The 21045-nt window shown below is 51.0% G+C and overlaps 3 protein-coding genes across 4 annotated transcripts; 1 reads left to right on the forward strand and 2 right to left on the reverse strand.

Annotated features, from left to right (window-relative positions):
• Positions 1–4113: 4113 nt before the first annotated feature.
• On the forward strand, positions 4114–9352 carry Abhd1 (abhydrolase domain containing 1). Of its 2 annotated transcripts, XM_055626701.1 has the most exons (9): positions 4114–4298; positions 6989–7149; positions 7469–7648; positions 7792–7837; positions 8007–8119; positions 8237–8410; positions 8553–8601; positions 8822–8987; positions 9073–9352. In XM_055626701.1, the coding sequence occupies exons 1-9, from the start codon at positions 4161–4163 to the stop codon at positions 9279–9281; spliced, it is 1236 nt and encodes a 411-aa protein (XP_055482676.1). In that variant the 5' UTR covers positions 4114–4160; the 3' UTR covers positions 9282–9352. The 2 variants fall into 2 exon arrangements, with proteins under 2 accessions (XP_055482676.1, XP_055482682.1); XM_055626707.1 differs by lacking the exons at positions 7792–7837; positions 8007–8119 and having other exon boundaries at positions 4115–4298.
• Positions 9293–13242, reverse strand: Preb (prolactin regulatory element binding). Its single transcript, XM_055626691.1, has 9 exons — positions 12963–13242; positions 12251–12440; positions 11746–11966; positions 11311–11391; positions 11073–11197; positions 10719–10892; positions 10502–10574; positions 10186–10345; positions 9293–10000 (listed from the first exon to the last, which is right to left on the reverse strand). The coding sequence occupies exons 1-9, from the start codon at positions 13095–13097 to the stop codon at positions 9906–9908; spliced, it is 1254 nt and encodes a 417-aa protein (XP_055482666.1). The 5' UTR covers positions 13098–13242; the 3' UTR covers positions 9293–9905.
• Positions 13243–14744: 1502 nt separating this feature from the next.
• On the reverse strand, positions 14745–15935 carry Prr30 (proline rich 30). Its single transcript, XM_055621343.1, has one exon. The coding sequence runs from the start codon at positions 15933–15935 to the stop codon at positions 14745–14747; it is 1191 nt and encodes a 396-aa protein (XP_055477318.1).
• Between the last annotated feature and the right edge of the window lie 5110 nt (positions 15936–21045).

A 21045-nucleotide genomic window follows, 5' to 3' on the forward strand; every position in this document is an offset into this window, starting at 1 on the left:
TAGAGGGATGAGGCGGGGTGCTGTGTGAGACAGACAGAAATAGATACGACCAGACAGAAATGAGGCTGCTGCTCGTTAGAAATGTGTCTGGGATTATGCTGTGGGCACTGCTGGCTTTCTCTGAGAAACTCGTTTGTGACTACATAGAACATGACTTACTGTTAGCGTGTGGGATTGTGGCCTTCCCTGGAAAGAACACCGTGGCCGGTACACGGCCGACTATCCAGGAGTGCGATGGTATGAGTGTTAACAGGTTATATTTGTCAAGGCATCGGAACAAACGCCTCTCAAGTTGTTAGGGCTGAGATTCCTGGGAAGGTATCACTGTGGCCCTGGGACCATCCACGTCTCCAAGGAAGAGTTTCCATGTGAGGGGAGAGGCAGGCGGGTCAGGAGTCAGGAGAAACCACAGGCACAGTTGCTTTCTAGCTGTATGGCCACAGCTTTTTGATCACAATGGAGTGCCACCGATTTTTCTCCCAGTGGAGAGACCTGAGCTCTGAGCTCTGAGCTACATCCTCACCCACTGGCCCACGGACTTAGGGGTTTTGTTGTTGTTGTTGTTTTGTTGTTAATAATTTCATGCCTCAGAACCTTTAGTCAGCAGCAATCACAACCACAAGCCCTTCAGACTGCCCTTCCTTTGGGGGACGCCAGTTGGGCACTGGCTTGCTGCCATGCTACCGCTCCCCGTGTGGTCGGTTGGTCTCAGTTTTCTGCATGCGCTGGTGTTCCCCGGTATTCCCGTCTCACTCTCCACTTGCTCATGTCTCCATCCGTTCACATAACCTCCATCGCTGTCTGTCAGGGGCTCACATGTGTGTTGCAAATGTTCATATGCTGAAGCTGGAACCCCCAGAACGCCTGACTTGAAAAGAGGGCAATGGCAGACATGATTAATTTAGATGAAGTCATGCTGGAGAATACAGTTCTATTTGACTGGTGTCCATAGCAAAAGAAAATGCTCGAACACGTTCAGAAACAACACCGCCACGGCCTGAAGGATCTCCCAACATGAGTGTCTTGAGACCTACCTTTGTTGTGGTGCTGCGTGGTGGGGGCTCTCAGACATGACTAAGCCAAGAGTTCTGCCCCTGCACGTGGGTTGGCACCCTCATGGGAGAAGCCACAGATCGTTTGTTCCTCTTGCTCTCTTGCTCTTCTGTTCTTCCCACCACGTGAGGACTCATGAATGGCATCATTCATGAAAAACAGGCCACGAGCAGACACTAAGCCATGCCAGCACCCGATCTTGGATCACACTCTGAAGCTGTGGGCAACACATTTTTATTGCTTATAAATTGTCCAGGATAGGCCTGGAGAGACGGGCTTAGTGGTCGAGAGGGCATAGCGTGCTCTGGCATAGGACCCAAGTTCGATTCCCAGCACCCATGTCAGGTGGCTCACAGCTGCCTGAATTCCAGCTTCGGGAGATGTAATGCCCTCCACTATCCTCCCCAGGCACCTGTACTCACATGCACCCCCAGCACACACTCGTGGGCATACAAACACATGCAAAGATACAATAAAATTAACCTTTAAAAACTGTCCAGCAGTCAGGTGCGGTGGCCCACGCCTGCAATCCCAGCACTCAGGGAGGCAGCGGCAGGCAGATCTCTGTGAGTTTCAGGCTAGCCTGTTCTACAAATCGAGTCCAGGACAGCCGAGGCTACACAGAGAAACCCTGTGTCAAAAATAAATAAAATCCAGTGTGTGGTATTCTGTCATAGGCTCACCATGTGAAGGTAGAGACAGAGCTCAGAGTGCCTCTGAACACAAAGGTCACCGACAAACCATCAGAAGCGCAGATCCTCAAGGAGCTAACTCTATGACATCCTGATTCGTGCGTCTGCACTGTAAGAATACATGTCTAATGAAACATCCAGCCATCCAGCCTGTAATACCTTGTAAAACCAACTCAACAAATGAATTTATCATCTAAATGCTGATGAGCCAAGCATAATAGTTTACACTTGTAACCCCAGCACTTAGGCAGAGACAGGAGAATCACTTTAAATTCAAGGCCAGCCTGGTCTACATAGTGGTTATTGGGCCAGTCAGAAATACACCCATTTTCAAAAAAAGCAAAACAAGCTAGCAGATGGTGGGACACACCTTTAATCCCAGTATTCAAGAGGCAGAGACTGTCAGATGTCTGTGAATTGAATTCAAGGCCATTCTGGTCTACAGTTAGAGTTCCAAGACAGCTTCAGCTACATAGAGAAACCTTGTCTCAAAAAACCAAAACAAAACAAAGCAAAAAAAAAAAAAATACAAAAAAAAAAACAAAAACAAAAACAAAAAAACTCAACCCTGCTCCCCCCCCCAAACAAAGCCACCCCAACTAAATGGAAATGACTCTAAGATATCTAACTCCAGTCTAAAAGGCCTAAACCTCAGGAATTCAACATCCTACTGATTTGTGCCTGGGTCAGTGATTTTAAAGAAAAAGTTTACCTTGGAGATAAAAGTAAAAATCAGCTTTGCACAGTCTCAAGGGGGAAGTCCCAGTGCCCTTCAGAAAGCAAACAGGAGCAAAGGCAGGCACAGCCCATAGTCGTTTTCTGAAGGAAAGACCAGGCAGGGGCAAGGCTAGGATTAGCCAGCTCCAGCAATTCGAGAGGGCTCTGGAGCATAAGGCTGTTTTCAGTTGCTTGAAAGAGTGGGCTCTGGGTTTCAGGGGACGCATAAACAACCTGAGCAGACAGCTTGGGCTTCTGATTAATGGATGCAGATAGAAAGGTACAGCGTCTAGGAAAACAGAACATACCAGCATCCTAGTCTAGCATCTGAATGTTTTATCTTCCTCTTCTGGCCTTTCCCTCCTTTGGCCTCCCCACTCCAGGGATAGACACACCTGCCTCTGAGTAGTCAGGAATCTGAGGGTCATCCCTGTTCCTCCTCAGCCTGGCTTCCAGCCCAGGGAAGAGTCCTGCCAACTCTGCTTTCTGTCTTGAGGATCTTCCTTCTTCTTCCTGGTGGCACTGGAGGACAGCCAGCTGTTTTCTGTGCCCAGAGTGCGCTTAACAGTGCCCAGGTGGCCCCTTTGCCTCTGTCTTTATACTCCTTCTTCCCTAAGCGGCCTGAGGGTTTCTCTCTGTTTGCGCCCTTCCTGGCCCTTGCTGGGTTTCCTCTGCCCTCGGGAAGCTGCTCAGCACCTGGTTCTTGACCACCCACACTCAGCCACGCTTATTTTTTGCTAAAAGCCCCTATCCTCCATATTTTCACTTATTGTGGAGCTGGCACTCTCGCCTCCCACCTGCCGGGGAAACCCCTACTTATTTTCCTGCCTCTCCCATTTGGGTCTCGGCATTATTTTCACTTTCTCCTACACAGTAGCAAGGAGTATTTCTTTCTAGTACTGTTTCCTGTCCTAAGAGTTCAGGCCGGAGGAACATTCAAATCTCAGAGGGGGTTTGCATTACATAGGTTGATATACCCATGCCCTGGCTGGTCCCTGGACCAGGAGTGGTAGACTCCCAGATGATTCTAGCCTGCAGATACCAAGGGAAGCCAAGGTTCTACCGCAGACCCTATTCAAGTACCCTAATGAAAACAAGGACAGGATCCCTGGGACGTTTGAATCCGTTGCCTGCAACAGAGCTGATGAGCAAATCATCTGTTGCACCCCTGTTCTGTTGGCGGGGACTGTAAGAGACCACGCAGAGACACTTGACCTAGGGAGTAGAACGTCACCCCTGAGCGGCTGAAACCTGAGTATGTAACCATCTGTTGGGAGTGCTTGTGCCCAGTGTGTGAGGGTCACGGTGAATGGCAGTACTCTGTGACTGAGCAGAATATTCTCACAGGCGTGGCTGCGGAAGCTTCCCAGGCTGCCTGATTCCGCCTTTGCGGTCCAGAGATGGCACGCACCAAGATGGCAGCTGCGGGGGCGCTGCTTGCCTTAGGGCGGCCGTGCTTTTCACCGTCCAGGGAAAGCGGGAGGAGTAGGAGGGCTCGGGTGACCCGGCCAGCGCTGCCGGGGCTTGTGAGGTCCGCGGGCACGGCCAAACACCGCCCCTCGCCTCGGGCCTGGCGGTGGGCGGGGCCGACGGCGGACCCACAGAGGCCTGCCAATGGCGTGCAGGAGGCGGGGCCCCGACAAACCGCAGGCGGAAGAGTCAAAGTTCAGGAGCTAGAGCCAGCCGGGAGCCTGGGAAATGGAACACCCCTACACAACCGAGATGCTGACTTTCTCCCTGGGCCCGCAGAACGGCACCTGGTCAGACACCGCCTCTCTGCTCTTAGCTCTTGGCGTTGCTCTCTACTTGGGCTACTACTGGGCATGTGTGCCCCAGGTGGGTGAGGGCCGAGCTCTGGCCGGCGTGTTTGGGGCACTAGAATGTATGGGGGTAGTCTCCAGCTTGGGCTCGAACCCTTTCTGAAAGCTTGGCTAGATGATTCTGCCGCGCCACTTGAATTCTGCTATTATAACGTACCGGAGAGCCGGTTCCTCCTCTTTCGAGTCTCAGAATCTTCCCCTGCAGCTGGGTCTTTCGAGCACGGGAAGGGTGCTTTCCCTACGTAAGGACTGACCTTTGCGTGAAGGGTGGTGGAGGATACCCTCAAGTGTCAGAGATCGGGGCTTTCTGCTTTCCGCTTCTCTTTAGGTGGCCTAACTAAAATGTGTAGGTTATGTTCGCTAGCTGCACAGAATAGTGGAATGGGTGCCTGTGTGGTTGTGGCGCCAGCTTAGCGGTCCTCTCTCTTGAGGACTGACCGGGCTTCTGGCCAAACTGAGGACAGATGGATAATTCTACCCCTACACACTCAGCCCTGTTCTAAGTTCTAGAGTCTGTGTGTATGCAATGCTGAGAAGTCTTAACAGGTTGTTTTTGATCAATTTGATTTCCTCAACTGAAATGTAGATTATCCAGGAAAGCTAAGGTTTTTTATCTCATTAAAATCTATTTAGGTAACTGAGCCTAACAAGAAACCTATTGATTGAGCTTTCTACAAAAGATCTATAGGAGGCAAACAGTTACTCCTGGCTACAGGAAAGGCTGAGACAGGAGGATCACTTGAGCCCAAGAGTTTTGAGCCACTCTGGGCAACAGGCAATAAGGCAAGGCCCTGTCTGTGCCCACACAGTGAGGTCGTGGGCCCTGTTTCAGAGAACAGAGAACTGCTGGGGCGACTGGCACAGAAAGGTAATGAAAATTGGCAGTAAAGAGGTGGCTCAGTGCTCAAGGGCACCGGGGTTCGGATCCCCACAACTACATGGCACTTCCAGTTCCTGATTGTTTGTAATGGTCTTTCTGGCTTCCCGGCATACAGGTGGTGCACAAACATACATACAGGCAAACATTCACACTATGAAATAAAAAGAAATCTAAAATATAAATAGTAAACATTTTAAAATGTTTAAATATCACATGAAATGCTTACGTTAACATAATCCCTGGACTGCAGTGAGCATTCAATAATTTTCACCAACGAGTTATTATTGTCAATACCATAATTATTAATTCTGCTTTACTCCTGTTTGCCCTGTCTTTGGGCAGACCAACTAAGTTACGAGAGTCATAATTTCTTTGCTTTTCCTCTTATCGAATAAGGTTGGGATTAGGCTGCATTACAGCACAGTGAGCTCATTGTTGCAATTCCAGGGTTTAAGGACCAGGGTCCAAGTCACAGTGTCAACTGGGCCTCTTTAGTGGACTACTCGCTTAGCCCCTGGTAAGTAGCAGGACTGTAAGATAAAACAGGATCTGATTAAATTCCTCACACATGCAATTTATGATAAAAAAATTACTTCCCCCAAACTGGAGATTGAACCTAGGGTTTACCACCCAGTTACCACATCCTAGCTCAGCCCTTCCATCCCACTTTTAAGCTAGAGCCTTCTGATTCTGTTCAGCACACTCTTAAGCCTGTGAGGCTAGGCCCTCTCATTTACTTCATGGCAATGCAGAAACAAGCAAAGAGGCTGAGAGTCAGGGCTTGGCGCCCACTGACCTCATTTGTCCCTATTAGCCTATCACTGTTCCCTTTTCCGCAGTTGGCATGAACAAAGGAAATATTTGTTCACATTGTTCCTCCCGTATAGCATAGCCTAAAATCTGGGCCTCCACAAGAGATGCCCTTATAAAAGAAGCCCTTCATCCCTGAGCACACACGCTGGAGAACGGCAGAAATATGTAGACAGTGGGGTACTAAAAGCAGTGGGGCACAGGAGCTGCCAGAGTGACCGGAGCAAGCTTCGGGGAGATGCATTTGGACACTTCAGCTACAATGTAAAGATCACAGACTGAATGACGCTGACATTTCTTTGCCTGCTCAAGTTTCTCAACCAGGACAACATGGTGACACAAGCCCAGCAGGAAGGCAGGAGGATTAGGATGAGTTCAAGGTCAGCCTGGGCTGCATAGTACAACTTTGTCTCAAGAAACCCAACCGCCCTGGGCTGCAGATGTCCCAGCCCTGAAAAGCATGCAGACCAGTTTGTTTCCCAGCATCCTTTGTGGCACTCTCAACTGCCTGTAACTCCAGCTCCAGAGGGTCTGACACTTTTTTTTAGACCCCACACAAGACCTGCACCTGTGTGCTCATATCCACAGAGAGAGGCACATAGTTAAAAATAAAGCCCAATCATAGAAAAAAAAAAAAAGCAAAGCCCAAACTCTAACCAACCAACCAACCAGAGGACCACAGGCCTTATTGGGGATCGACTGAGCAGCTTATACTATCTGCTCTCCCACAGATGGGTTTGAGGGGACAGGCTGAGTTAGGGATTCAGTACTCAGTCAGCTGCAGCAGTTCCCCCCTTTGGGATAAATTCTGGAGGGGACACTTTAGTACTGAGGTTTCTGGGGGGATACCAGATGACTGTTAGTTGAGGTGACCTGGTCATGCCAGTCTGAGCTGTGCTGCATATTTTCCTGTGGCACAGCAGTGTCCTCAAGGCTGGACTGTTGGGAGGGATCAGTCACCCTCACTATCTCGGACAAGAAAAAAAAAAGAGGCCAATTGTGTTATGTGATTACAGAGGCCTCTTCTGGTAGCTGGGCCCCAGTTTCTGGACTTCCTGGAGCAACACTGTCCAATCACTGTGCAGACTTTCTACCCCACACTGTGGTGTTTTGAGGGACGGCTGCAAACCATCTTTCGAGTCCTCCTGCAGACTCGGCCTGCGGTCCCTTACCGGAGGTAAGGAGGGTCAGAACCGGGTGAACGCGAAGCTCCAAGTATCTAGGCAAAACTGATCCACCTCTTTAAACGAAGGTAACCTTTGCCCTAAAGTGTGTTGAGGGCATGAGACTGGGTCTATGGAAAGGCTCTCTACTGGCACCCACACGAGGTTAACAGTTCACCTACACATCCTATCTGGTTAGCCTTCCTGTTTCATATAAAGCATGCCTTCAGGTAATACTCACAAGCTGCAGAGCTTATGGGTGAGCCAGAAGGGAGAGCTTTGAAGCCTAATTCCTGACAGTGTCTTTGTATTCCTCTTTCTCTTAAACCCCAGCGAGATCCTCCAGACCCCAGATGGAGGCCAGTTCCTTCTAGACTGGGCTGAGCAGCCTGACAGCAGTCCCCCAGACCCTAGCACCCAGCCCATAGTTCTGCTGCTTCCGGGCATCAGCGGCAGTAGCCAGGAGCCATACATCTTACATCTAGTTGAGCAAGTTTTGAAGGATGGCTATAGGTAAGGAAGGGGCACAGAACCTGGGAAGGGAAAAGTGCATCTGGCCTTGACACAGTACTCTTTGACAGGGTTTTTTTTCTGAAGGTTACCAAAGGGGAGGGTCTTCTTGGGAGGGTTTGGCTCACATACCTGTGTTGCCCCAGGGCTGTTGTATTTAATAACCGTGGCTGCCGAGGGGAGGAACTGCTGGTGAGTACCTTGTGTTGGCCCTTCACCAGTTCCCTTTAGAGACCATTGGCCCTAAGGCTCTACCTACTTACCTACCCACTACCCTTCCTCACTACCTCCTGAGCCCTTCCATTTGGTTGCCTTCTAACAAGAGCCTCCCTCCCTAGCCAATGACCCAGTTTGCCCTCAGACCCACAGGGCTTACTGTGCCAGCAACACCGAAGATCTAGAAACAGCTGTGAAGCACATAAAGTGCTGCTACTCCCAAGCTCCGCTGCTGGCTGTGGGCATCTCTTTTGGAGGGTAATGGTTGCCTAGGTTTCTTCCAAAGATCCAGTTGTTCATCTTCTGCCATTTCCTCCTCTTCTGCCCCAATTTACTCAAGCCAGCCCTTCCTGTGGCCTTCATCCGATTTTACAGGATACTGGTGCTGAACTACCTGGCACGGACTGGGAAGGCTGGAGGGTTGGTAGCTGCACTGACAGTGTCTGCATGCTGGGACTCCTTTGAGACCATTGACTCCTTGGAGACCCCACTCAACTCACTGCTTTTCAATCAGCCCCTCACTGCTGGCCTCTGCCGGCTTGTGGCCAGGTAGGGCGGCAGACACACCAGGCTCTGCTAGTGCTTGCCTCAGTTCCCCTCTGGGCTTTTCTTGACGAGGTAAGAAGACAGAAGCTGTGGGCTCTGGGTTAAGTGCAGGAGTCCGGACAAACCCTGATGCATTCTTTTCCAGAAACAAAAAATCAATTGAAAAGGTGTTGGACGTGGACTTTGCTATAAAGGTATCTTTCAACCACCCCCTTACCACAGTATTGGTCTCCTATTTTCTTTTTTTATTTTATGTGCTTTGTTGCGAGGGTGTCAGAGCCCTTGGAACTGGAGTTACAGCTGTGAGCTGCCGTGTGGGTGCTGAGAGCAGAACATGCTCTTAACCACTTAGCCACCTCTCCAGCCCCAGTCTCTTACTTTCTAATATCATAGCCTATCATACCTCCACCACAGGCCCGCACAATCCGCCAGCTGGATGAGCGCTACACATCTGTGGCTTTTGGGTATAAAGACTGTGCGGCCTATTACCAAGCCTCAAGCCCAAGAACCAAGGTGGACGCCATCCACACCCCTGTTCTCTGCCTCAATGCAGCAGATGATCCCTTCTCCCCATTCCACGGTGAGTGAACCACAGAGTTGTACTGAGGTACGAGCCTGGGTTCTTGGCATAGGGGAGCTTCCTGACCTCTTCCACTCCCTCCCAGCCTTCCCTCTGCAGGCTGCCCAGAAGTCTCCTTATGTTGCACTGCTCATCACAGCTCGGGGTGGCCACATTGGCTTCCTGGAAGGGCTGTTGCCCTGGCAGCACTGCTACATGAACCGTGTCCTCCATCAGTATGCCCGAGCCGTTTTCCAGCACTCAGTGGAGCTGCCTGACCTTGGAGCACTCACTCCTGAGGATGGAAAGAGCTGACAAGAGGACTGTTTGGGGTCTCGCTTCAATCTTTCTCTGTTTATTAAATATCAACTCTTCCTGCCTAATAAGCTGAGGTTCACTCTCCCTTACCTCAGGCCGGAGTAGACCATCCAGGAGCTTACTGTGTACCTGGCTTGGCTGGCTTGGTGCTACTCACCTGAGCCAGTAGATCATGGCTACCTGAGTCTTCCTTTTGCCTCTTCCTGCCCTAACAGCAAGTGCCAGTCCAGACTTTGTCTCAACAAAAGCCAAGGACCTTGTGTAAAGGCTGTAAGGGAAGGAGGAGAAACAGTTTCTGTAAGAAGGATGGCAAAGCCTCCAGGCTCTAGAGCATCTTCACATAGTTCTAGAAAAGGAGGATCTCAACGCTGGAGGCCTAGGAGGCAGAGGGAAGGAGGCAGGTGGTGTGGCCTGGGCTTCAGACCACACGGTCCTGCATGGATCCACAGGTGATGAATGCAGGGCTCCCACAACTCAGAGTGACAGGGGCCACAGGCAAGCTTTAGCTGAGGGACACGCAGTCCCTGTCAGTCTCCTCGGAGGCAGTCTCTGCCATGGACCTCAATGAATGTGCTCTGGACGGTGGCAGTGTCCAAGCCCGACTCCCTTGGTCACAGGAGGTTAAAGGAAACCTGGAAAGGCACTCTGAAGCAGCAGGATGGTGACAATGATAAGGCCGACACACAGCAGGAGCAGGAGCCACACAGGAACACTCCCTGAGGGTGGGACAAGGGAAGAAGTGAGTGGGCAAAGGAACCTCAGAGCTTGAAAGCCAGAACCTCCCTTCCAGGAGGGACAGATGGAGGTATACAAACAGTCCATTTTCTAGGGGCCAAGTTTTGCTATAGCTAAAGATGAAGTGATAACCCCTGCCAGACACATACATAACACAATGACTCACGCCGTGAGGGCAGCAGGTGCAGCTGGCAACGGCTATCCACAGCCACAGAGAAAAGGGCAGTTTCGTGGGGCCCAAGAAGCTTTGGACCACAACCCTTCTCAGGTAGAAAGGTCACATCTGTCACCACAATGCCATGGGCCTCCTTCACATAATACAGGCGCTGGGGAGGAAGACAACAGTGAGAAGGCTCCTTTTTGGGAAACATGTCCCACAGCCCCAGCAGGCTTCCCCTAAGGACAGGGCCAGACTCCTTCCTGTGTAGGGCAGAGTAAGCCTGTAGCCCTCCCATAGGGTTGTGCCAACCGCTACCCATTACCTGGAGAGAGAAAGCTATGTAGATGGCGACAGAGCCAGTGACCGTGCCTAGGCCTAGGAAGGTACCCGATTCACTGTAACATACAACAAAGTATTCGTTGTTCTGGAAGCTTCTGCACAAACCCTCTCACCCCAACAGCAGTCCTTGGGAGACTCCGTCAGGGCTCATTCCCCAGCTCCCTCAAGCACCCGCTATCTAGCCAAGCAGCACCTCACACCTGACACTGAGGCAGGAGATGACTTCATGGCCACAGGCCCTGGTCCGAAGCGGCAAGAAGGTGGAACTGTCCCAGGCTGTGAGGTAGCAGGGCGGGGGCTGTCGCAGGCGCTTGTGGGGTATCTGCACTGTGAAGAGTCGTAGACCACCAGGCTGATCTGGAACCTGCCCAAACCTGGAAAGTAGGCAAAAGGCTTTTCAGCTCGAATTAGCTCTCAGGTTTGTGCCTTGCTGTACCCTGGTCACACCTAGAACAACCTCCAACATGGCTACAGTCATCGCCGGCCCCCTCCTGCCCTCTTCCCCACTACAGCTGAGGCGTGCCTCTGTTAGCCACCCTCTGCAATCTTCCCACCTGCAGGCCTGGTAGCGGTATGGTGTGTCAGGAGAGGTGGGTCCCTCCTCTTGCCATTGTAACTGTGTCACTAGTTGATCCTTGTGCCACACGGAGGCCTTGAAATCCCAGCCCACAGTAACTAACTGGGCAGGAGTAAAGATTGCAAAGATGGACAGTTAGCACATCTACTTCCTGGGCATGCAGCATAAGAGCCTCCCCTTTTCTGCACCAGCATGCCACACCTCCACCTCCTTACCTTGCCATCAGGACCCAAAGCCAAATCTCCAATCTCTCCCTCATGGGCTTTGAACTCCAGAACTTTCTCCAGGCTAGGTACCTACAGCCAAGCCAGTATCATGGTTACAGACCAGTGAGCAAGAACAGTACGATTGACGGGCGCCAGTGGCACACGCCTGTAATCACACCTGTAATCCCAGCACTCAGGGAGGCAGAGGCAGGCTGATCTCTGTGGGTTCGAGGACAGCCTGGTCTACAAAGCGAGTCCAGGACAGCCAAGGCTGCACGGAAAAACCCTCTCGAAAAAAACAAAAGATAAAAATAGAACACTACAGTCCCCATCCCTCCTATCCTAACGGCCACTCACAGGTTTCCCAGAATGCATATTCAGAGTCTCACAATTCTGATGTTAGTGTAACCAACATCCATCTCCCTTAAGCCCCTAAAGCCATACCTTCCAGACACGAACATGACCATCAGTCCCTCCAGTGGCAAGCAGGGTATTATCATGGTTGAAGCACACAGCTTTCTGCAGTGGTTCAGGGCTGAAGTCTGTCTGTACCGCCTCCAAATTCTTTACTCTGAGTTCAACCCCTTCTGGGCGAACTTCCACTCCCGATTTCTTCTCAGCTGGAGCTGCTCCCTTCCTCTGCCGAGGCCCCTGCTCCTTGGAACCTGCAACACAAAAAATTTGCCTGGATCCAGACTTCTGGGTTGTTTTTAAGTCAGGGACTTGCTATATAGTCCCGGCTAGCCTTAAATATCCTCCTGCCTCCACTCCTAAGCACTGAGATTACAGGTGCACACCACCACACCTAACTGGACCCGGGCTTCTGTACTAATCAGTATGAGTCCTCTGCTGACAGAAGTCCAGAGAGAGTTCAGTGCTGACATCACCCCACATCTAAGCTCTCTTTTTTAGAGACCAAGATTAGTGCGATTTTTCCAAAGCTCCTTACCCGACTTCTCTGCTTTACTGCCCTTCTGTTGTTGGACCTGGAAACGCAGGAGCTGACATCGGGCGTCCTGTCCGGCAGCAAGAATGTCACCTGCCAGCGCCAAGTTCATAGTAGCCCGTGTCTCTGTGTCATGAGAGTGCAGCAGGGAGGCGCTCAAGCACCCGTTGATTTGCTCTAGCTGTAGAAAGTGCTGTGAGGGAACCAAAGCGGACAAAGTTCAGGCGAGCCCGGAAGTCACTTTAAGTCTTAGTCTTAATGGAACTTCTCTGCTGCCAGCACCTCCAGCTCATGTGGTTTGTTGTTTAGAGCTTACTGAATTGAAGCTTCCCAATCCAAACAGCAAGCAGGGCTTAGATTACTAGGTCCAGTTTACAGAAAGAAAGGAATTAAGTCTCGAGCTGCTTGCGGAAAGACAAAACCATATATATGCCTTCCTGGAAAAGGCCAGAATAAGAGCCCTGGGCCAGCTCCCGTGGTCCGGCGTGGGTGGGCAGTCCAGCCTTTGCAGACCTGCACAGCTTTCAGTCTATTTTTGGATGTCTCAACCACTCTGCTCGGGTGAAACCGGTACCCTAGCGTCTATGCGGAGGTTTTCCCAGTAGAAGTAGGTAGGGTCTAAAGCAGGGGTACCGCTCACCCATACATCCCCCGGCTACCACGGAATGGCCCTCGGTCATGGCAGGACAGGCTCTCAGTGGCCCTGCGTTCTCACCACGCCATTCTTTATGCCGGTCCTGGCAGCGCCTCCTCCGCCCGCAGCGATGAGCAGCCCAGTCTTGGGGTCCACCCGAAGCGCGTACAACGGGAACGGGGCCCGGTACAGCTCCACACCCCGGCGCCGGCCCATCCCGCCCGCACGTTCACTGCCAACCCCGCGGAACCCGCGGCATGCCGCGCTCCGCCTTCGAAAGCTGCCGAACTTGGTGCCGCAGTCGCCGAGAAGCCCGCGGACCGCTCGCAGCCCCGCGGGCTCGCCACCACTCAAACCACGGCAGGTATCCGATCTGCGCTCGCGCGACTGACGGGCTTGTGCAGACGCTCAGTGCGCACGCGCCGCGAGCCTCGGCTCTCTCCGCGCAAGCGCAGGACGCCAATCCGCGTCAGCACTAGCGGGACGCGCTGCCACGGAACCCTGGTTTCTAGGATCCGGTTTCTAGCCCCGAGTGACGGCGGATCTGCCATCTTTGTATGGGGCGTGGGAGGTGGGGCTGGAAGAGATCGCCGAAGATCAGTAAGCCTAGAATTAAAAACTTCTCTAATTGGGATGGTCTCCACTTCTGGAGAGACACGCGGACGCAAGCGGAGCCTTTATATGTTACTCCAGAGAGGAAGTGATTTCTCCCAGGTCACAGAGAAGGCGGGGACTCCAAAACAAAGCTGGCTTCAAATCAGTGTCAATGCTTCCTCATATCCTAATATAAAGATATCACTGCACTTTGACAGCAACCTCTGCGGCTGATTGGGTTACGGCTTGACATCCGCTTCTGGAACAGAGAAGTTATGGGTGGCGGTTGGTTGCTCTCCAACAGGTGTCTTCTGTGTGCTGTGCGTGGCACCCCGCCCCTTTAAAAGGTCCCTTCCACCGTATCTGTCATCTATCTATCTATCTATCTATCTATCTATCTATCTATCTATCTATCTACCTACCTACCTATCTAATCTCTTCTCCCTTCTCCCTTCTTCCGTGTGTGTGTGGTGTGTGTGTGTGTGTGTGTGGTGTGTGTGTGTGTGTGTGTGTGTGTGTGTGTGTGTGTGTGTGTGTTGCTTGCAGGTGCTGCCTGAAGCCAGAAGAGGGCATTGGGTCCCCTGGAACTGTAGTTGTAAGCTACCGTTTGGGTGCTGAGAATTGAACTGGAATCCACTGGAAGATCAGCTCTTACCCTCCCAGCCATCTCTCCAGTGGCCTGGCACCTCAGCCTTCTGAGGGAACCTTCTCGTTTCTGGTCTGTGCATGTGCTTGTGTTCCCCTATGAATGAGTTAATAATGTCCTTCCCTGTGAAGAAATGAGCTGCTGCATCCTTGTCAACCCAAGCTGTCCCCTGAGAAATAGACCCATTGGCCTAATCTTTGGTTTCAGTTGTCTTCTACAGACTTGAATAAAATGGGAAAAGAGCCCCTGAACATCTCAGGTACATGGCACTTGCTCTCCTTAATCCTTCTGTCCCCCAAGCCTTTGGGGGGGGGGAGGCTGGCCTTATTCTATAGCCATCTCTTCCATCCTGTGGGCACAGTAGGACACAAACACAAGCTTCTCAGGGTTAGGTTTTATTGGATACACTGAAGGCTAAATGAGGCCTAGCATGTCCTGGTCTCTTCAACCAGGCGAGAGCAGACTCCACAAGGGGTTTCCAGGGTTCAGGGCAGGAGAACACACTTGGCCTCCAGCCAACCAGCCCTTCAAGGTGTCTCTGTGGCTCCCCAAGGTCTGAGAAGTCCTGCTAGGGAGGGTGGGGTTTGAAGGGGGTGTTCCAGGGGGTCTCCGCTGCTCTGGAATTAAGATGGCAACTTTTGGAGAATTGACTCTGGAGACACAGACCCCTTTGGGGCAGGAGAAGGCCTGGGCTTTGAGGAGGCAGTAGCCCGTCTTGGTGCCTGAGGTGGAGGCCTGGAGCACTGGCTGGGTTTTGTTGATTGACGATCTGCAGACCTGAGGCTCCCGGCCTGGAAGAGCGTACCTGTGGTTTGAGCTGCTTGCGCCTGAGTTGCAGGCTTTTGACTCCGGCGGGTCTCTGCCCGAGACCCTACTCCCCCCTGCCTTTTTTCTGGCAGCAGATGCAAAGCCTTGGCCTGGCCCCGAGGGAGGCGGAGGCCGAAGCCAATGCCTATTCGGAGTGGCCCAGATTCCTGGCTCTGGGCACAGGGCAGTAGTTGAGGGAAGGCAAGCAGCCGGGGTCCAGTCCTGTACTTGGGGGTGGGGCAAGATGGGGTGCGGGGCTGCAGGCACACCAGACATACGGGATACTCCACGACTGGTGCCTGGCCGGTTGTGCCTGTCCACAGGCACTGCAGAAACAGCAGCTGCAGGTCTCGGGCAATTCTGCGGTGCCCTACACGAGCCACCAGGGCTTGCGCGAGGAACCTTGGGTCCTTGAATTTTCCAGGGTCCACCTTGCTTGCCACGCATCCCCCTGCACCCCCAGGGGACCTGATGTTTCTGCACTGAGGCCACTGCCATGCTTGCCCGTTATTCTGAATCCCTCGAGAAGGTGCGCTGGGGCTGGGGGAGGTGACGGGGGAGCTATCAATGTCCTGGAGGTGGGAAGGAGACTGGCAAGTCTGAGGAGAGGAATTCTGTAGCTGGGAAAGAGGGGAGGATTGGGTAAGGGGAGGAGAGGGGCACAGAGGGTAGTTGGAGGGAGAGGTCGAGTTTGGAGTATAGTTTTGGTGAAAGAAAGTGGGAGAACTTGGGAGAGAGGAGGGGAAGGGGAGGGGAACAAAGTCAGAATTTGAGTCTGAAGAGTAGACTTGAGGCCCAGGAGAGTGATGGTGAGGCAGAGAAGAGAAGGGGAAACAGGGCTGTGTGGGAGAGGACAGAGGTAGGTGGGAAGGAGGGAGGGACTTATGGGGAGAAAGAGATGCTAGGTTGGGTGGAGGGGAGCCCACAAATTGTGAGAGGACCTGAGGGGGACACCCGGAGGGCGCTGCGTTCAGTAGCAGCACCTGGTCCTTGTTGTGAGGCAACATTGCCTTGAATCCAGGAGAGGAGTGGAGGGGGCGACAAGACCAGCAACAGGAGACCTAACAGAGTCAGTGTGGGGATCTGTGAGGCCAGCTGTGGTGGGTAATCAAGACTGCCTTCCGAGCACAGTGTGGCTGCAGCCTAGCCTTGCTGCAGGGGTCCGCAGCAGGTCGAGGGGGCACGCAGCCTCTTCTACTCGGCTGTGGCGTGCTCAGCCCCGAGCCTACGTCTAAGCTTGGCTCTTTACTTTTTCTTAGCCATTTGCTGGGGATGTATGGAAACGGGGAATGAGAGCTGTCCCTTGGGAGCTGAGGGACAGCTGCAACTGTTTGGGTGTAATCAGGAGGAAGACACAGCCTGTAGGACCTGCAGAGAAAGAGATCAAACGTCGGCACGCCTGGTCCACTTCTGGACTCTGCCTCAGGTCCCCAATTCCAGTGTGAACTCATAAAGACCTTAGGAAGTGAGGTCTTTCGAATGCTGTTCAGCTGGTAGAGTGTTTGCCTAGCATGCATAAAATCCTTGGTTTGATCCCCAACCCCACAAATATGGCACACGCCTGTGATCCCAGCACAGATATAAGCTCAAGCCTAGCCTGGGTTACACGAGTCTGCCTCAGAACAACAAAGACCAGCTTTGAGATCAGAAAATATGGCAAGATGCCCTAGAGAAGGTGAAAAAAAAAAAAAGTGGAGCTTATGGCTGGAAGGAGGGAAGGGCAGAGTTGAAAGAGACAGTATAGGGTAGAGGACCAAGGTGGGAAAGGAACGGAGAGTACTGTGCAGTGAGTTACCAACGTGGATTTCTTCCGCTGTTCCACAAGACACTTCATCAAATAGGGGACCTGGGAGAGAAAACAGAGTCACAAAACAGTCTGTCTACCTCCCTCTGCCTCCAGCCGCTAACCCCTCAAGCGACTCTGACCCAGAAATCCAGTCTGAACGGTGTCCTCAGTCCTTTTTCAGGCACACAGAGCTCTTCCGTGGTACAGGGCTTCGTCCTTCCAATCCTGACACACAGATTTTGTGAGCATCCTGGTTTCCTGGCATGCTTGTTCCCCTGGCCTCTTCTCACCCTTAACAACTGCTGTCCCTCTTGCTCAGCCTGGCCTTGGCTGAGAAAGATTATCAGACCCAGTGGCAGCAGCAGTAGGGCCAGCTGGTAAAAGGCTCCAAAAGGCTGAGGCTTTGCCTAAGGGGCGGTGTTGCCGCCCCCAGTGGGAGCTGAGGGGCTCATTCCCTGAAAGCACCAAAAGACTATGTCCCTCTCTGGCATTGAAAGACTATGTCACAGAGGTCAGATAATGACATCATAGGTTCTGCCTCCCCCCACCCCCACCCCGTGCTCTGGAACTTTCTCAGGGACATGCAAAGGCTGTTTTGGTAAAATTGTCAAGTAGATGGAATTGTTCAAAGCATACCCACAAACCCAGCTCTGCTTCTTCTGCTCATGAAATTTACAGCTCTCATCACTTCCCAGAAGCGAGGCCGAGCCTTCTGACTTCCTCCTTGGTTTTCTTTCTGAGGAAAGTAGCTGTGTTCTGTACCCTCTCGCCCTTGGAATATTACTAGGTTTTAATAGCCATTTTAAAAGATTTTGTTTATTTAGATGTATGTGTGTGTTTGTGTGAGTGTGTGTCATATGTGTTCAGTGTGTCCGTGAAGGCCTGAAAAGGGTGTTGGATTCCCTGGAGCTAGAGTTTTACACAGTTATGAGTTGCTTGAGACGGGTGCTGGGAACTGAATCCCAGTCCTCTGCAAGAGCAGCAGGTGCTCCTAACTAACGAGCATCTTTTCAGCCCCAACGCTATTTTCTTTTTAAAAATTTTTATTAATTTTTTTTTTTGCTTATTCTGTGTGCATTGGTGTTTTGCCTGTATGTATGTCTGTGTGAGGGTTTCTGTTGCTATGACAAGAACACCATGACCAAAAAGCAAGCTGGGGAGGGAGGAAAGGGTTTACTTGGCTTACATTTCCAGATCACTGGAGGAAGTCAGGACAGTAGGGATGGAACCTAGCGGCAGGAGCTGATGCAGAGGCCAGGGAGGGGTGCTGCTTACTGGCTTGCTTCACATGTCTTGCTCAGTCTGCTTTCTTAAAAAACCAAGGACCACCAGCCCAGAGATGGCACCACCCACAATGGGCTGGGTCCTCACCCACCAACCTCTAATTGAAAAAAAAAATGCCCTACAGCTGGATCTCAGGGAGGCATTTCCTCAACTGAGGCTCCTTTCTCTCTGATGACTCCAGCTTGTGTCAAGTTGACACACAAAACCAGACAGTACAGGGTGTCAGATCCCTTGGAACTGTAGTCACAGACAGCTGTGAGCCTCCACATGGGTTCTGGAAATTGCGTCCTCTGGAAAACCAGCCAATGCTCCTAGGCACTGCGCCATCTCTACAGCCCCTAGCTATTTTCTTGACACTAGTGTCTATGTTCACGTGTGAGTTGATGTATGTGTGTGTATACATGTAGAAGCTAGCGCTTGCTGTCAGATGTCTTTCTGGTCTCTTAGAAGTTTACTTTTTGAGACAGGGTATCTCTCTGAGCCTGGAACTTACCAGTTTATTTCCTTCATCTAAGCAGCCTAGCCAATAAATTCCAGTGAGCTGCCTGTCTCTGCCTCCCCACTGCTGGGTTCTGGGGAACCAACTCAGTTTCTCACGCTTGCAAAACAAACATTTTATCAATTGAGCTTTCTTCCCAGACAATTTTATAAAGTATTTTCATGTGCTTACAGCTTGTTTATATTCAAATCTTTGGCCCATCATTCAATTGGTTTTTGTTGAATTTAAGTTTTTATGTGCACGAGTGTTTTGCTTGCATGTATGTCTGTGCACCATATGCATGCCTGGTGCCCTCAGAGGCCAGAAGAGGGCATTGGAACCCTTGTGACTAGATGTACAGATGGTTGTGAGCCACCATGTATGGGTGTTGGGAACTGAACCCCTGGTCCTTTGGAAGAGCAGCCAGAGCTCCTAACTGCTGAACCATCTCTCTGATCCTTGCATTTATTTATTCATTATATGTGAACAGACACACATATCACATAGCACACCCATGGAAGTCAAAAGACAAGTTAGTTTTCTCCTTCCACCATGTAGGTCCTGAAGTAACCAAGCTCACAGCAAGTGCTGTTACCTGCTGAGCCATCTTGCTGGCCCCAATATTTTTTTATTGTCTCCCTTTTGGTGCCCTGAAGCATTTTCACCCCCAAATAATGGACTGTAATAAAATTAGGAATGAGTGAAAGGCATGACTTTTGTAAAACTGGAGAAGGGGAAGCTTGGGAGTGGTAAAGTGCTTGTTGCACAAGCATGGAGACCTGAATTGGGATCCCCAACACCCACATAGAAGCTGGGCATGGAGGCTCACATCTCTGGGCCCCAGCACTGGGGAGCAGAGACAGGTGGATTCTAGGGGCTTGCTGGCCATCCACGCTAGGTGACCTCCAGGTTTAGTAAGAAACTTTCAGTCAATAAGGTGGACAGCAGTTGATGACAACACTTGACACTCACCTCTCACCTTCACAGGCACACGAGGGCCTCTGCACCCTCTCCTACATCTTTCTCCCCTTGGCACACACATGCACACAATAGAAGGGAAGTTATAAAAGGGTGTGTGGTAGGAATGGAGAACTAGTCAAAACTTCAGCCATATCAGTTTTAGAAAGGAAAAAATATAGAGGTTGAGGCCTGGCCACCAGAACCAGCCAGACTTGAGACTTTCAGCACAAAGACCCACAAAATTCCAGATAAACTGGGCTATTTGATGACCCTACTCTTTGAGTCTTTTTGGAAAGCGTGTATATTCTAGGGATATGAGGGCCATAATTTGAAGATTGTTTATATTATAGTATTTGCTGTCTTTTGATATTCATAATGAGGCCCAGTCAACTGTACCTGAATGTATGCTACCGTGGTGCCCATTGGTAGACCCATAGTCAGAACAAACCAGGTGACAAGAAGGAAAACTTTAGCCCTGCTTACTGACCTTCAGGAAGGAGTGAGGAACTTGACACTGAATTCAGTCACCAATGGCCAATAGTGTAATCACTGTGTCCATATGATGAATATTCACTTAAAAAAAAAAAAGCTCTAAACAATAGGGTTCAATGAACTTCTGGGCTGGTGGTCTCATGGAGGAGCTGGCAGGATGGTGTGCCCAGAGGGAAGGAAGCTTCGCATCCCTCACCCTTCATCCTCCATGTACCTTGCCCTAAACAGCTCTTCCCTTTGACCATCCCCAGGTTCTAGCCTTTATGACAAAGTGAAAGCCTAAGATAGGTTGAACCTCAGATTCTGTGAGCTGTCCTGACAATTTGTCAGACCGACAGAGGAAGTCATGGGAACTTCTGGTTCACTGCCAGTTCTTTAGAAATACAGATGGTCCAGGACTCAAAACTATAGGATCTGTCCCTTTGAGCTATGGGATCCAGTGTGAACAGCTCTGGGTGCTAGAATTTCCCTGAATTGTTGGACACCCAGCTGATGCCTGGAGAACTGGAGGAGCTATGTCTGGAACACCCCACACGCGGTTTCAGGAACATCAGAAGAAGCAAAACTTCTCATCCTAAGAATGAAAACCTAGGGGAAGTCCAGTTCACACCGATGGTTTCTCTTTTGTGTTAACTACTGTTCCTAAAACGCTGCTGAGCCAGTGAAAGGAAGTCTCTAAGCACTTGGCAGCAGGTTGCAATGCAGTGTTTTAGTTCACTGGTCATTTCCTGCTGGAGATACTATCTACCACATACTCTTCCCACCCAAATTCCTCCAACGTTAGGCTTAAGAACATCGCGTGCTATTTCTTTCGAATGTTCTACCCTGAAACCTGCAAATGGTTGTTGAGAGGATGGTGAATACGCCAACTGTAGTTGGGTACGAGGGTTTGACCCTATCGCCTTTCCTTCCCTTTTATATCTTGTTTTGATGAGTGGGAGAGGGAGAGGGAGGGCGCTCATATGCTTTGGTGCACATGTGGTCAGAGAACATCTTTCAGGAGTTGGTAATCACTTTCCATTCTTCCCCCACCAAAATGTCTGCATATTTATTGCTGAGCCAGTCAACTTACTCTTGTAGGGCAGATAAACACCAACTCAGGTTCTTAATCAAACAG

The sequence above is a fragment of the Psammomys obesus genome, unplaced genomic scaffold (assembly GCF_907164565.1).
Source record: "Psammomys obesus unplaced genomic scaffold, mPsaObe1.curated_primary_1811, whole genome shotgun sequence".
Taxonomy (NCBI): domain Eukaryota; kingdom Metazoa; phylum Chordata; class Mammalia; order Rodentia; family Muridae; genus Psammomys; species Psammomys obesus.